General features: G+C 47.3%; 7 protein-coding genes across 7 annotated transcripts; 4 read left to right on the top strand and 3 right to left on the bottom strand.

Annotated features, from left to right (window-relative positions):
• Nucleotides 1-7: 7 nt before the first annotated feature.
• On the top strand, nt 8-1,916 carry VE01_10046 (uncharacterized protein; the record flags this gene model as incomplete). Its single annotated transcript, XM_018279453.2, has 2 exons — nt 8-1,806; nt 1,910-1,916. The coding sequence occupies exons 1-2, from the start codon at nt 284-286 to the stop codon at nt 1,914-1,916; spliced, it is 1,530 nt and encodes a 509-aa protein (XP_018125925.1). The 5' UTR covers nt 8-283.
• A 244-nt stretch (nt 1,917-2,160) lies between these two features.
• Nucleotides 2,161-4,744, bottom strand: VE01_10045 (uncharacterized protein). Its single transcript, XM_018279452.2, has 2 exons — nt 4,334-4,744; nt 2,161-4,275 (listed from the first exon to the last, which is right to left on the bottom strand). The coding sequence occupies exons 1-2, from the start codon at nt 4,629-4,631 to the stop codon at nt 2,237-2,239; spliced, it is 2,337 nt and encodes a 778-aa protein (XP_018125887.2). The 5' UTR covers nt 4,632-4,744; the 3' UTR covers nt 2,161-2,236.
• Nucleotides 4,745-5,878: 1,134 nt separating this feature from the next.
• VE01_10044 (uncharacterized protein) lies at nt 5,879-7,765 on the top strand (the record flags this gene model as incomplete). The annotated part of the gene is made up of 5 exons (XM_018279451.1): nt 5,879-5,975; nt 6,030-6,123; nt 6,232-6,616; nt 6,795-6,937; nt 7,030-7,765. 5 exons carry the CDS (start codon nt 5,879-5,881, stop codon nt 7,763-7,765), a joined length of 1,455 nt encoding a protein of 484 aa, XP_018125885.1.
• A 290-nt stretch (nt 7,766-8,055) lies between these two features.
• On the top strand, nt 8,056-10,162 carry VE01_10043 (uncharacterized protein). The gene is made up of 4 exons (XM_018279450.2): nt 8,056-8,600; nt 8,720-8,892; nt 8,952-9,766; nt 9,869-10,162. The coding sequence occupies exons 1-4, from the start codon at nt 8,266-8,268 to the stop codon at nt 10,136-10,138; spliced, it is 1,593 nt and encodes a 530-aa protein (XP_018125884.2). The 5' UTR covers nt 8,056-8,265; the 3' UTR covers nt 10,139-10,162.
• Nucleotides 10,163-10,623: 461 nt separating this feature from the next.
• VE01_10042 (uncharacterized protein) lies at nt 10,624-11,286 on the bottom strand (the record flags this gene model as incomplete). Its single annotated transcript, XM_018279449.1, has 2 exons — nt 10,624-10,668; nt 10,735-11,286. 2 exons carry the CDS (start codon nt 11,284-11,286, stop codon nt 10,624-10,626), a joined length of 597 nt encoding a protein of 198 aa, XP_018125924.1.
• A 263-nt stretch (nt 11,287-11,549) lies between these two features.
• Nucleotides 11,550-13,116, top strand: VE01_10041 (uncharacterized protein). Its single transcript, XM_059464122.1, has 5 exons — nt 11,550-11,712; nt 11,766-12,089; nt 12,147-12,460; nt 12,517-12,679; nt 12,727-13,116. Exons 2-5 carry the CDS (start codon nt 11,822-11,824, stop codon nt 12,903-12,905), a joined length of 924 nt encoding a protein of 307 aa, XP_059319295.1. The 5' UTR covers nt 11,550-11,712; nt 11,766-11,821; the 3' UTR covers nt 12,906-13,116.
• Nucleotides 12,654-14,715, bottom strand: VE01_10040 (uncharacterized protein). The gene has a single exon (XM_018279447.2). The coding sequence runs from the start codon at nt 14,448-14,450 to the stop codon at nt 12,972-12,974; it is 1,479 nt and encodes a 492-aa protein (XP_018125886.1). The 5' UTR covers nt 14,451-14,715; the 3' UTR covers nt 12,654-12,971.
• Between the last annotated feature and the right edge of the window lie 28 nt (nt 14,716-14,743).

Raw genomic sequence — 14,743 nt, 5'->3', positions numbered from 1 at the left:
CTTTCGTGATAGTGATTTCCGAGAAAGATGGTCAGGCATGTTTCTGTTCTCCAATTCTTCCCCCCGGGAAAGCGGCTTCCCCACTCCTTATTCATGCAGAAGACCATTTATCGCCTGATAGAGCCTCGATTTTTCATGGGGAAATGAACACTCTCCCCAACATCTAATTTGGCTGGCATTTTATTGCAGAACGACAAGTCTAGTCATTAATACATATTTTTCAGTGTTATTTTCATGTTGGATTTTAGACCCAAGCACTTCAAATCCCAGCTTGCATTTTCCGATGGGGTCAATCTGTGAAGTTCTGGAGGTTCCAGAAAACCAGAAGGTCGAGGTGGTGCCGAAGACAATTTTCAATCATGGCTTCGCCCGAATCGCAGAGGAATTGACGCCGATACTGCACGAATGGATAGATCGCCCTCTTTCTGTCGTTGAGTTCCAGCCAGATCCAGAAGAATTCTTTAAGTGCAAAGGGCTTCCAAAATACACCATCGAGCAGCTCTCCTCGATTTCCTATGGACGAGGAGACCAGTTTATTTTAGACTTCGGTTCTCACCGGGTTGGCTACCTTTCTTTTCATTTGAGTGTGGATGGTGTCAATATCGATGCGCCTGCTCGATTACGGATCACGTTCGGCGAAATACCGTATGATGTTACCGATAATCTTCACCCATGCAACACTTGGATCAGCACGAGCTGGCTCCCGGACGAAGTCATAAACGTGGACTGGCTCCCAACAGATGTCGAAATGCCACGAAGATACGCATTTCGCTATGTCAAAATCGAAATCATTGACACTTCTCAAAAATACAAGATCCGTTTTTCAGACATCAAAATACGAGCCGTGAGCGCCGTGTCGCCTCCCACGATGTCAGGTGTCGATATCTTGAAAACCAGCGATAAAGAACTTGTTTCCATTGATCGAATCAGCCAAGAAACCCTTCGGAATTGCATGCAGACAGTGTTCGAAGATGGACCACGACGAGATCGAAGATTATGGATGGGTGATTTACGGCTTCAGGCTTTGACCAATTACTGTACGTTCAAGGATTACAGCTTGGTCAAGCGCTGTTTATACATGTTCGCAGCGCTTCCTCGTGAGGATGGCAGTATTCCTGCTTGCGTTTTCGAGAAACCAAAGCTTTCTGCGGCCTCGGATTACATTGTGGACTATGACGCACTATTTGGCCCAACTGTTTACGAATATACAGTTGCGTCTGGGGATGTGCAAACCGCAATTGAGCTCTGGCCCACTGTTATAAGCAGTATGCAGATGGCATTATTGCATCTAGATAAGGCCGGAAAATTCAATCCTGACGCAACTAAGGCGTGGAAATTTCTGGATTGGTCCAAGGGATTAGATACCGCAGCTGGCATGCATGGCGTCGTGCTTTTCTGTTGCAAGGAAGTCAACAAATTGGCTTTACTTGTCTCAAAACCTCCGCCATTTTTGGATATTGTAGAGAAAATGACAGCGGCTGCAATGTCATTCTATGATCCATCTCTTGGGGTCTTTGTCAGTGGCCCTGATCGCCAAATTTCGTGGATAAGTCAAGCATGGCTCGCCCTCGCCGGAGTCGCTGATGCTGAAACTTGCCTTACTGCAATCAAGGCCGCCATGGCGAACCCAGAAGCTGTCAAACCCCTCACTCCTTACGCATACCACCACGTCGCTGAAGGTCTTGCTCGTTGTGGTGGTCAAGAAGACTGCTTGAAGTTGATGCGTGAATACTGGGGAGGAATGGCTAGAGCAGGTGCGGACACATTCTGGGAATTCTTTGATAGTGAAGATCCAAGAAGCAGTCCGTACGGGGATTGCCACAACAATAGTTATTGTCATGCTTGGAGTTGCACACCGAGCTATTTACTAAGGGTGGTCCTAAAGGATCATATCATCTAACAAACTTAGAATTTAGACTCTTAGACGCAATTCACCGTATAAACCTATCAAACTCGCGATTTGTTTTTAGTTGTACCACTCTAGTAGATGGAGTTTGCATGGAGTTTGTGTTGAAAAATATCATGTATTAGGCTACAAAAGGCACGAAAAACAATATTTATATTTATATTTCAATCAAATTTATAAAGTGGCATAATTTTAGTCACATTTTGGTTAGAGACATGTTCGAGGAGATATTTAATATTTGAAATACTTTTTGAGGTTTGTAATTATGTACTACTACCATAGTTGCAGTAAAAGCCAAACACACACGTCCACTCCTTTCGCGGCTTTTATTTATTTAACTACTATTTTAGTTGCAGTTAAATCGGCTTCATCCGAGCTAGATCCCACAAAAATAGTGTACTGATCGGCATCCACTTGCTTAACTCCATTAACGAAGTAGCCCAACTCGCTAACTGGAATGCTGAAGCTGACGGTAGTAGAGGCCCCGGGTTTGAGATCAATCTTTGTAAACCGGATAAGATTTTTAACAGGTCTCTCGATGTCTGGCGCGAATTGGTTGAAGTATACCTGTACGACTTCTTTTCCCTGCACCGAGCCAGTGTTTTTGACGATTGCCTTGACAGTGATTTGACCATGAGTTGACGTGTTATTTGTCACAGTGACGCCTGAGATATCAAACTTGGTATAGCTGAGACCGTGTCCAAAGGGATATAGTGCAAGGCGATCAAGTACAGGTGACTGGTAGTCGGTGTATACCTGCTGCCAGCCGACCTGTTTCCGGTCACTGTTGATATAGTTGTAGTAGATGGGCACTGCAGATGAAAGGCGGGGGATGGAGACTGTGAGTTTTCCACTGGGGTTCGTTTTCCCAGTAATAATTTCAGCCAAGACGTCTCCGCCTAGTTCGCCTTGGAGGAAAGTATGGATGATTGCATTCGTCGCATTTGCAGCATATTCCATAGAAAAGGCTTGGCCACCACTGACTATGAGCACGACTGGGGTGCCAGTCTCGACAATAGCCTTGAGGAGCTCGTTTTGTGGACCAGGGAAGTCCAAGTTCGCATGATCAAAACCTTCACCGTCAGTGCGGTCGTTTGCGTTTGTGTCGACTATTTGTGCCACGGATCCGAGGGCAACGACAGCGAGGCCCGCATTCCTAGCGTTTGCAACAGCCTCAGCCTTCATAGTATCAAAATCGGTGTCATTATTGCGGAAGCAACCCCGTGAGAAGGTAACGTCGGACGATATCTTCTTTATTCCACTCAGTATTGTTGAACCTGTGGAGTAGTCACTTGCCGCGTAAGAACCAGGGTTGATGATGTCGGCCATGGGACCAATGACGGCGACCTTTAAAAGAAGAGAGCTTTTCAAAGGTAAGATGCCGTCGTTTTTGAGAAGCACCATAGACTCGCGGGTAATATCCAAATTTCTCTGCATGGCATCTGCAGTTCGTAGAGAGCTGTTCAGCTTCTTCAAATCTGGGATAGGTTCGTCGAAGGTTTTGGTGAGAAATTTCAAAGTCAAGACCCTTCGAGCCGCTTCGCGTACTGCTTTTGCAACAGTTGGATTTTTAGAAAGTATTGAAAGAGCTTCCATGCCAGATTGATTTGGTGGGCCAAGTTCGTGATCAACTGTGGCTGCGAGCGCCTTCAATCCAGCCGCTTGGATGTTATTCGCAGTATGCTGTGTGCTAAGAACTTGTGAGATTGCAGCGTAGTCGGAGATGATAACTCCATCAAATTTGAGCAGATCTCGAATAACGTTCTTTGTGTATTGAATGTTGGTAGTCATTGGTACATTGTCGTAGGATGAATAGGATGGCATGAGAGCCATTGGGTTCGCCTCCTCAAATACTGCCATATATGGGTAAGAGTGCACGTTGTAGAAGTCGTTAATCCCACCGAGAATCCTGGCCTCATTGATACCACCGAGAGATGATCCATAAACCCAGTGTTTAACAGTCGTAGCGACTCGTGAGAATCCCTTCGAATCCGTATCTTGCATATTTTTGACGTATGCAACCCCGAAGCGTGACACGTGGTATCTATCTTCGCCGTACATTTCGCCAACTCGTCCATATCGTGGCTCAACAGCCAGATCCAACTCAGGACTCAAGACCCAGTGAATTCCGACAGCATGGTTTTCAATGGACATAGCTTGAACGACTTTTCCATAGAGATCGATGTTCCATGACTGGCCCATGCTCAATGTAGCCGGAAACAGTGTGGTGTTGAGAAGAGTCACACCATTAACACTATCCGCTACATTAATTAGAGGAACGTGAAGTCTGTCATTCTTCTGAAATTGAAGAACCACATCCTCAAGTGTTGCTGCTGCGAGATAAGCTGGGTTCTGATAGTTGCCGAAAGCTATTTTTTTTTTGTTAGCAGAGAGTTCTAAGATTATGTAAATAAAATTGCAACTTACATATTGACCCGCCTCCTTGCCCGTTATTAAATGAATAAACAGTTGTGTTGTCGAACGACGCATTTTCTCCGAGAATGCCCCCGACATTGCGAGTTTGTGCGAGCTGCTCAAGAAAGGTCATACGTGATAAAAGGTCGGCGACACGAGCTTTTACTGGCTTTGACGCGTCTTGATAGATGGCATTTGTTCTGGGTTCGTTCTGGGCGGGTGAGGCTGCTGTATGCCCGGTGCCCATTAGCGACGCAAGAGCTGCTCCGGTCACCAACTGACGGCATGATGGAAAGAACTGAAAAAGCATCTTAGGGGAAACAAATGCTCCAGTGAGACCTTGAAAGGGTGCAATCCTATGATGTGGAAATTCATTTGATTCGAGCGGACAGGCAATTATATACAGGTGTCCCAAGATCGTAGGTTCCTCTCCGGTGACATTGTACCTCGTGAATGTCGGGATAAAGGTAATGAGCTGCCAACTGTGCCTAGAGAGGGGTAAGTGAGAGCTAAGAGTAAAAATGAGGTTGAACACAAGATTGCCTAATTCATGGCCTTCATTCGGATGCGGGGTATCTATGGGGTAATGACCGGGTCGAGGCAGAGCATATGAATTAAGATGAGCTCCGGGCAAGTTGTGGAGTTCCATCGTCCAAACAATGCGGGGTTAAAAGAAGTTCCATTTTCTAAATTCAGTGGCTGGAAGTTTCTCCCTGGGATTATCTTGGCTTTTGACAGGATATGCTGAAGCTATGTCTAATTTAGAATCCGGCACGGAATATCATAAAGCGATCTCGGCGTAATTCATATTAACATGGCTTGTAAACTATATCTTGACGACCTAGGTCTGTGCTCTCCCTCGTACCGGTCCAGCTCCGGTACGAACACCGGACGCGGCTGTCAAGTTGCAATATACCCTGTATGTTTGTGGGCTTGTTGGTCGAGGAGAAGTGGGGCCGGACCTGTCCGGGGAAGCACTAACACTGCCTTAGCTCTTGAAGCATCCGACCACTTATTGTAATGGTGGTAAAACGTTGGCTACCTCGTAGCAAACTATGCTACTAACCTCAGGGATACTTGTTGTAAGAGCGACAGTGTTCACATGATGCTTCAATCGATTAATATAGAGGGCCAGCACTATATCCAGTTCCGTGTAGGTTTAATGAGCATCGTAATTTGATAGAGAAATCAATTCATCTAGAGTGATTGGAAAGTAGAGAAGAGACGGATAGCAAGTTTTGTTTCCGAGATGTCTGATTCCACGTAGGTTTCATCTAGACTATACAAAACCACAATTCTCAAAATTAACTATAAGAAAGGCCATGTTTTTGCAAGCACTTAATATTTTTAGTGTTATCTGGCTTTCAAAGTTTCCACAGCGCCTTTTAGGCCAAGCACAAACATGAGCTTCTATAAGTCCTGTAGGGCAGGCTTAACTGTGGTTGGCATAGCTATGCCGGGAGTAATGGCCCAGAAAGGGCTTGGGGAGCAATGTGCGTACTCCTTTTACCATGCATCCGATCAATCCAATATTTCTCCTCCTTCCCCAATTCAATTATGTCAGCAGTTTATAACTTTTTAATAGGCGGTGGGTTGAATTACACTGGAAAGATAGCATGCAATAGCGGAGAGACATGTGTCTTCGCGAATGATTGTAAGCCATGAAACACAAGTCATCCTTCACTTGAAGACTGACCAATGTATTTAGATTGGTACCAGTGCCAGACTGCACTCATTCCTACATGCACTACATCATTTGCCCCTATCACTGCATCCGATGCATTTGCTGCATTGACTCCAGGGTGAAACCTTGGAAACAGTCTTGAGTCCTTCACAAATGAAGACTCCTGGAAAAACCCGCCCGTCACGTCTGATACCTTTGATGACGTTCTTGCGAGAGGTTTTTAAAGCATACGAGTTCTCGTTACTTGGTTTGGGCACATCTCTGTCGATTCCTCGCCATGGACTATCGACAGTACATGGCTGGACCGAGTTGAGGCTGTTGTTGACCAAGTCCTTGATCGAGGCTTCTACGCTATAATTAATGTCCACCACGACTCTCAGTTATGGGCTAACTTGGCAACCTCGGGCGCAAACCACACCCTCATTGAGGAGAAGTTCAAGTCAATTTGGACGCAGGTTGGTGTGAAACTAGGATGCAAGTCATCAAAGCTCCTTTTCGAATCAATCAACGAGCCCGCCGGATCAACTGAGTCGGAGGCAGTGGAGCTTAACGCACTGAACGATATTTTTTTGGATGCCATCAACATTGCTGGTGGTTTTAACCCGCAGCGGGTGGTTTCACTTTGTGGTTTGGGAAATACTCCCGCTTTAACCAGCCAGTATTTTTCTCGAGGCAGTAAATACCCAAACCAGCCATGGGGTTTGCAGATTCATTACTACTCCCCATGTAAGTGTTAAATATATCTACTTTCTTGCAAATCTACTTTCTTGCAACTGCTAATTGATGCAGACCCATTTGTTTTTCGGTGATTGGGGCACCACGATTTGGGGTTCCGACGATGATAAAGCTGCCCTTGATTTGGACTTCTCCCTCTTTCATGACAACTTCACAAGCATCCCGACCTTCATTGGCGAGTGGGATGCAACACCTGCGTACACAGAGACAGCAGCACGATGGAAATGCTTTGATTTCTTTGTCCGAACCGCAACTAATACGACTTCTCGCATTTCGTTTTTGATAACAGCGCCGACCTCCTGGATTGCTCGACTCATACCTGGTATGACGAAACCGTAATTGATATTCTTATAAACGCAGCTGCCGATACGGTCAATTCTCTTCCAGAATCAACTACCGATCTAAGTGCCACTTCGCAATCCGGCTCCGCATACTTGTTTCACGCCATTGGAGCTCCGGTTACTGACCAGTCCGTATCATACATTCTAAATGGTAATACCCTTGCTTCGATTAAAAATTCGGCTGGCACCAGCTTAACAACTAGCCAGTTCACTTTCTCCTCTGGCGGTGTACTGACTCTCTCGATGGCTTACCTATCACCTTTCTACGACGCCAGTAGTACTGCTGGAATTAAGGATACGTTAACGTTGCAGTTTAGCAAGGGCGCAGATTTGAGTTTGCAAATCGTCCAATATGGTACGCCAACAATCGGTGCTACCTCGTATACTGCCCAAGCTACGGACATGGAAATTCCGATTTCATACGCGGGGCTTGCAAAGGGAGCCACAGTACGAGCCGTGTTGGCAGACGGTACTTATCTTACAAACGCTTGGACAACCTCATCAGGACCATTGCAACAGGGACGCTGGACCCAGGGGAACTATGGCTTTGATTCCTCTAATTTTATTATCTATGATTCTGGAGGGCAGCAGATTATCGCTGCGGGGCAACCAGTCAGCTTGATGCTGGAATTCTATCCGCGGAGCGTGGGTGAAAATGTCGTCAACATCACGGTTCATTCATAACATTGGACACGGCACGGGTATGGAGGCGACTCATGTTGCCTCAACGTTGTCTATAGATATTTTAGTCGGCTAAGAATTGAGAGTAGTTAATCAAGAATGCAAAAATATTATTTACAAATATATATCGCCGGGTAGTTGGTGTGCTGTCTCTCGTATATAAAGCTCCTGAGAGGAAAGAAGATGTTGGTCTTGGAGTGAACCCTTCCGCTAGGGAGAAACAGGCTAGCGCGGAAATTCTAGTACATAACCCCGCATACTAGAACTGGCAAGTTCCACTTTTCACCGAATAACCCCACCATATTAACGCGACAACCCATCTAAATACCCCTCCACAGCACATCCCAGAAACTGCTCAATCCACACTGTTAACACGTCCTATTCTATCCACCTTCTGTTCTCTCTTTTTCTTACAGCATTTTCTTAAAATTTTCGCATAGGCGGCCTCGTGGCCCGAGGTTGGTCGAATGTGCGCTACTTGAGCAGAGCCAACTGTACATAATATGACTGGAAAAGCATGCGAGCACTGCCGCAAGGGCAAAAGGAGATGTGACATCTGGAGTGGGCCTACGGCATGCTCTTCATGCGTTCACCGGAATTTGCCCTGTTCACGTGTGCCTCCAAAAACCACCATATCGCCGCAATCTACAAAAAGTCCATCGCCACTCAACCAAGATGATATCCCAAAAAATGTTGCTGAAACGCTCACCGAACTCTACCTTCGATACATGCATGACAAGCCCCATGCGCTATTCCATGAACCATCCATAAGAGAGGCTGTCGCCAATGGCTCTGTCGCCCCAGTTGTGCTTTTTAGCATACTAGGTTTAGGTGCACGGTATGGAATATATCCTCTTGCTCTCCTGTGTTTTAAAGATGACGTGGTTTCCTATATTCCTATCAGCCTCAAACAATTTGCGAGCTCTCATTTTGCTGCATTTTCTGATATATGAGTAGTTTTTCAGATGATGCGGAAATCCGAAGTCAAGCTCCCAGCTTTACTGAAGCTGCAAAACGCCATTTAAAATCCGACCTAGAGCATTCCTGCGTTGAAAATATTCAAGCTTGTATTCTTATTGGCAATATATGTCTTGGGGATTCGGATCCAGATGCCGAGTCCATATATTTCGGTTTGTTGAAGTAAATTTTCTGCACACAAATATGCGGCTAGCTAATATTAAGTGGCTAGTTTTAGCAAATCGTATGGCTCAAATAGCTAAGCTAAGTGTCTTGAATGATGCTGACGATGGTATTACACGGGAGACTAAACTGCGTCTCTGGTGGACATGCTATTTGGTGGACACTTGGGCGAGTGGTGGGTCAGGCCTACCTCGTCAATTCGACATATTAAACGCAGCACCTCGACTCCCTATGGATGAGGAAGCATTTTTAAACATGCGGCCAGGTGACCCTGATGTCCCAGCTTCTGAATGGAGGCCAGGGTTTTGGGGCTATAATGTTAAGATGGCTACCATATACAGCCATATTTCCGACCTTACCAAGCGAATTATCATATCAACTATCTGGGAAGAGGAAGCCATTGAAGACGCTGTCCGCGAGTCCGCTGTAGAGCTAACTGCCTTTGAGGAGAGCCTTCCGACCACTATGAGATACTCTCTAAGCAACCTAACCCTACAGGTGGAACGCGGCCTTGGCCGTAACTTTATAGCGCTACATCTTGGATACAATCACTACGCTACCCTACTATATTATCAGTATCTTGATCGGAATCGGCCATTCACAACCAATGGTGCGGCATATGCCCAGCGCTGTAAACACCACGCTACACTTTTTTCTGAAATCTTGGAAGCTTCACGTAACCATGGCGGAGCAGAAGCACTCTACAATATCGTCGGCCATGTTACTGTTGTTTCATCTTCAGTGTTGCTACATTCCTTCCTTTTTGGTGATCCTAATGAGGTGGATTATATCCGACAGCGCATTGAATCTAATTTTGAGTCGCTGGTGCAATTACGCCGGTACTGGCCAAGCGTGGAGCTTATGGTAAGTGTTTATCTTTCGAATACTTTTTTTTTGTGCCTACAATAAAGTCATTTTACTCAGGGTTTACTGGCATATGTGTGAAACTCTAACGACTTGCCATAGATTAATCGACTGATAGTCTTTCAACGGAGTTGTCTGCGATCAGAGACCTCAAACACCCACCGCTTAGACAAATGGATGGTTAAATTCTTATTACAGCATGCACTAGCTCTGGACGACAAGGAGCTAGAGGAAGACGTCTATGACCTGTCGTCGTGGCCGCTTTCTATCCAAGACTCTCATATGGATCCTACTCATGTGAACACAGGTCTTATGGAGCGTAGCCGCGTTACTAAAGAGATAATTGAAGACATGCGGATGCGTAGACAATAGGGAGCAAATACCAATAACGAGTGTTCTTCAGTCTAGGTCCTGCATGACTTTCCGCTGATACGCCTGATAACATACCCCCCTCTCCTCATTCGCTGCACAGCCTACATATACTACTTAATGGTCCCTCATTAGCCAGATCGATAAAACCTTTCATTTCGAGTCGAGAATATTAGTCCGTCGTAGATAGTCGAGTTGACTTGTTTCCGCTGATCGCAAGCTCTCACCATCTTTTACCAAGATCGACTTCACAGTACTCAGATCTAAGGAGGCTATACTACATAAATAGGTATAAGAAGACTGTAGGTCGAATCTAGTCTTCAGTTGCTGTAAAAGTATCATATTGAAGCTATACTTAGAATCTTATATTAAGCGTCGTGACTCTCGCGCCTCAAAACCCCGGTATAGCTATGCCTATAGGAGCGACTAATACGTTTTTTGGGGGGGAATATAACACCAGTCTGATAGATAGGTTTCTTGTAATGCATCTATTCAGTGAAAGTAAATATAGTTAGGTCGCCAATAAGTGGGCCCTATTATCAAGTCAATACAAACCTCAATATGCGCGACTCAGTCTATGAGTAGCGGCTTGTACCTACCATGTAGATCAAATTTCTATGGGTGATCTTCCACTTCCCATCCTGTTGCTTCTTCCACACATCCTGATACTGTCCAAATGCGGTGGCCGTTTTCCCTCCAAACGTCCCCCTCCCAAAATGCGTCGCCGTGTAGTATGTCACTGAGAAGGCTGAGTCGTGGGATAGAATATCGATCAGCTGGGTCCCAAAAGAATGTTGTGTGGTCACGGGATTTAGGCTGGATTTTAAGACCGATTGGATTGTTGATAGCGGGGTTAGGACATTTAATGGCGCGGAGTAGTTTGCGACTGCGTTCTGCGCGAAGATGCGGGAGAGGGAGTCAAAGTTCTTGCCGTCGATAGCGAGGGGGTAAAGGGCGAGTGTAGCACGGATGGCCTCAATGTTGTGCGTGTTGGCCTCGACATTTTCTGTTGAGATTAGGGTTGGCAGGTTGAAGGCAGGGATCGCGTCGGCGTCGGTGAGACTGAGGCTTGGGCTTGTGCGCTTGGTGAGGGCGGGGGAGTGGGCTCCAACAAGTGTTAGAACTGCGATTGATAGGGCGGAGAAGCGCATGGTGGCGATGATATGGAACGAGTGAGATGGGGAAAGTTAATGGATGAAAGGGACATTAAAATATGGATGCAAGTTACAATCTCGTGCTTTGTGTTAAATGACAGTTCAGATTAGAAAATATGTTTTAGCGAGCTCAGGGAGATACCCTGCTGCTGACTGCGTTGCAGCATTCGTGTGTCCCAATCTTCCATATTAAATATCCACCATGGAGTCGGGCCGGGCTTCATCTCCACAGCGGCAGCCGCCCACCTCTGGGTTTGAAGTGCTAGACGACGCCTATCTGCTCGAGGAAGAGACGTTCTCGTGGTATTTGGCAGACGATTTTTACCACGTCCGAATTGGCGAAGTATTCCAGTCAAAGTACCAAGTCCTCGGGAAGCTGGGATTTGGGTCTGTTTCTACAGCTTGGCTTTGCCGCGATCTAATGTATGTGCGTCTCAATGATTGTTTTACTGTCAGAAGTTAACCCGAATAATTAGAGGCCATGAATATGTCACATTGAAGGTCTTCGTCAGCGGCCACCGCCAAGCCGAGAATGAAGAAACGGTTCCACCATCTGAGAACCATCAAGACTGACCACCCGGGCGTCACGGGCATCCGCTCTCTCCGAGTCTCATTTCAACTTCCAGGGAAACGCGGCCCGCATGAATGCCTCATCCACGACGCACTGGGTCTCACCTTGGGCGAAATCCGCGAGATGAGCGACGGGGAAAAGGTCTCCATAGACCTACAAAGGCCTTTTACCAAGTGCCTGCTATATGCTCTAGATTTCCTGCATACTGAGGCGCATGTCGTTCATACCGGTAAGTTGATCCAGTACTCCCTCGAGCATTCGCATGAGCTTATTGTATACGGTACAGATATCCAAGAAGGTAATATCATGATCGCCGTCAAAGAAGACATCATCTTCAAGACTTTCGAGCAGGAGGAGATGGAGGAGCCCAGGTTGCGGAAGGTAGATGGAGAGCGTATCATTTACGCGTCGCGCGCGCTTGATATCCCTGACGACGCCTCCCATAACGTGCTCTGTGATTTTGGCGACGCGCAGTTCGGAGCTGAGACGTATGAGGGCGAGGTAATGCCGTATCTGTATCGAGCGCCTGAGATTGTGCTTGGTATACCCTGGAATGAGAAAATAGATATCTGGGCTGTGGGAATGATGGTGAGTGTAATGGTGAGTGTAATGCTGCGATATGGTTAACTTCAAAATGTCACTAATCGGTTGATTAGGTATGGGACTTATATGAGGGGAAACACATGTTCAAGGAACGGCTACCGAGCAGGATGGAATCGGTCCCTGCGCACATTGCTAGGATGATTGCGTTGCTGGGGCCGCCACCGAAGGAGTTGTTAAAGCGAGGGCAATTCTCAGATATGTTTTTTGATGAGGATGGTGAGCTATTGAGTTCTACTAGGGGATGATAAACTTACGTTGTTTAGGAGACTTTACGAGAGACGTCAAAGTGGAAGAAACATCTTTAGAAGATGAAGAGGAGAATCTACAAGGGGAGGAAAAGAGGAAATTTCTGACTTTTTCGAGTGGGATGGTGCGGTGGATGCCGGAGGAGAGAAAGACGGCTAAGGAGCTGATTGATGATCCATGGCTGAATAATTTATAAGCTATGAGCATTCTATCCGAGAAACGAAGATGACAATTATTGCCTTGGGGTGACATTACCCTTTTATCAATTACAGCTACAATGGACACTATCTGCAACGGCCGGCACGTGAACCACTGTTGTGCCTGGCTCGCCTCCCGGAACCGTCGTATTCACGTGAGCGATTGTCATTCCAGGCGCCCCTCCCGGGATCACTGTATACAAATACGGGCCTGTGAAATCCTCTCCCCACGTTAACCGCACGCCAGACTCTGCAAACGCCGCCTCCACCACCGGTAGCTGTTCCATCTCTGCCTCTCTAGCGGGCGTCACATCCACGAAACCAATCTTCACGCTGTGGAGGTTCGGAAAGCTGGATGAGGCTGCCGCAGCGAGATGCAGCAGGTCGGCATTCATAGCCTTGTACACATAGGTGAGATGCACACTTCGGATTGAGGGCGGTAGAAAACTTGTGAGTCGGCCCGTGTCGGCCGGGACACTTTGCTTGCTGTAGACGATTACCTGGTCGATAACGAGGTCTTCGAGTTGCTCGAAGCTGTACAGGGATGGTATGAAAACTGCGTCGTGACTTGGCAGCATATCATGATAATTCTTTGTCAATGACGGTAGACGGCTAAGACAGAGCCTCCGAAGGTCCGCCCTCACTGGAGCGAGTGCCCTCATCACAGGCACACTATCCACCCAGCTGTACATATAGTACTCCATATCCCGCAGCGAGTGACAGCCACTCAGCACCTCAGCCAGATCTCCAGTGCGAAGCCCCTCCACCACAATCCTGCGCAGCCTCCCCAGGGGAAGCCATGACTGACTTTCCACCGGGTCACCGCAGTCGAGAGCATACAGCGTGTCTAAGTTCGGTGCCGCGGCGACCAGCGGTCCGACATCGTGCAGGTCATAGTCAGCATGCGACCCACGCAGCGCGACCGTCTTGAGGGCTGGTAGCTCAACGCTCGAGTCTTCAAAATAGTCATATGGCGTGACGTCCTCAAGGACATGGAGGAGCATCTCGAGGCGCGGCGTGAGCGCGATGGAAAGCGCTTGTAGCCAGCGGTGGATGTTACGTCGATAGCGTGTGGCGAGGGTGCGGTACTTGTTGGACTCTGGGTACAGGGGCGTCGGGGTTGCGAGGCCTAGCTCCTTGCTGGCCCGGGCGAAGCTGTTGAGAATCTCGGGCGGGCAGCCGGTACCAGCGTTACAGGTTTGGAGCTGGAGGGATGTAATGCAGGCAGCGAGATCGGGGCGTGCGACGAGGGTGCGGACAAAAAGAGGCAGCTTGTCGTCCTCTTCACCAAAGAACTGGCGGGTCCTGCCCAAGTCGGTGTTGACTTTCCGGGGGAGGTTGCCGGCGGCATAGTAGTGGAAGAGGATGGGTTGTGCGACGGCGTTTAGACGCTTCGATGAGCGGCAAAGGCCAGTGAGCGCGGCTTTGTCGGCTCGGTTCTCTGCGGTGTCCGAGTTAGGGAAAATGCCGGGGTTTTGGCAGTGGAAGCAGAGATAGAAGCATATTCGGTCAAGAACCTCGTTTGGGAGGCCGTTGTATTCCATTTTGAGGTTGAGGTAGGAGGTTATGAAAGTGGGTGCTAACGTTTTCCTCTTATAGGAACGAACGGATCAGCATTAAAGAGTTTCTCGTACATTCAATATATGAATTATGGCAAACCAAGCGATATATCTTAGGGAACATCTCAAAGAGAAGCTTATGCGGCGGGAGACCCCGCTATGATGCTGGTGGCTTCCAGGGGGTTGCGTCTGTCTTGGCACTCTTATTCTTCATGTAGTGTAGTAGGTGGCTCTTTGGTGAGACGTTGCTTGTTTAGCGCTTACTACATGGAATGTGA

Source organism: Pseudogymnoascus verrucosus (genome assembly GCF_001662655.1).
Source record: "Pseudogymnoascus verrucosus strain UAMH 10579 unplaced genomic scaffold scaffold_67, whole genome shotgun sequence".
Taxonomy (NCBI): Eukaryota; Fungi; Ascomycota; class Leotiomycetes; order Thelebolales; family Thelebolaceae; genus Pseudogymnoascus; species Pseudogymnoascus verrucosus.
The sequence above is the reverse complement of the archived record's forward strand: the minus strand, read 5'-3'. Positions and strand labels throughout refer to the sequence as shown.

What these genes read in the sequence shown, in the direction of transcription:
- VE01_10040 (XM_018279447.2), bottom strand. Translation starts at nt 14,450, where the DNA reads ATGGAATACAACGGCCTCCCAAACGAGGTTCTTGACCGAATATGCTTC.
- VE01_10045 (XM_018279452.2), bottom strand. Translation starts at nt 4,631, where the DNA reads ATGCTTTTTCAGTTCTTTCCATCATGCCGTCAGTTGGTGACCGGAGCA. An exon ending in GCAAGGAGGCGGGTCAATAT is followed by an intron (nt 4,276 to 4,333) that starts GTAAGTTGCAAT and finishes AAAAAAAAATAG; the next exon opens with CTTTCGGCAACTATCAGAAC.
- VE01_10043 (XM_018279450.2), top strand. Translation starts at nt 8,266, where the DNA reads ATGACTGGAAAAGCATGCGAGCACTGCCGCAAGGGCAAAAGGAGATGT. An exon ending in ATACTAGGTTTAGGTGCACG is followed by an intron (nt 8,601 to 8,719) that starts GTATGGAATATA and finishes ATATATGAGTAG; the next exon opens with TTTTTCAGATGATGCGGAAA. An exon ending in TGCCGAGTCCATATATTTCG is followed by an intron (nt 8,893 to 8,951) that starts GTTTGTTGAAGT and finishes TTAAGTGGCTAG; the next exon opens with TTTTAGCAAATCGTATGGCT.
- VE01_10041 (XM_059464122.1), top strand. Translation starts at nt 11,822, where the DNA reads ATGAAGAAACGGTTCCACCATCTGAGAACCATCAAGACTGACCACCCG. An exon ending in GAATGATGGTGAGTGTAATG is followed by an intron (nt 12,461 to 12,516) that starts GTGAGTGTAATG and finishes TCGGTTGATTAG; the next exon opens with GTATGGGACTTATATGAGGG. An exon ending in TATGTTTTTTGATGAGGATG is followed by an intron (nt 12,680 to 12,726) that starts GTGAGCTATTGA and finishes TACGTTGTTTAG; the next exon opens with GAGACTTTACGAGAGACGTC.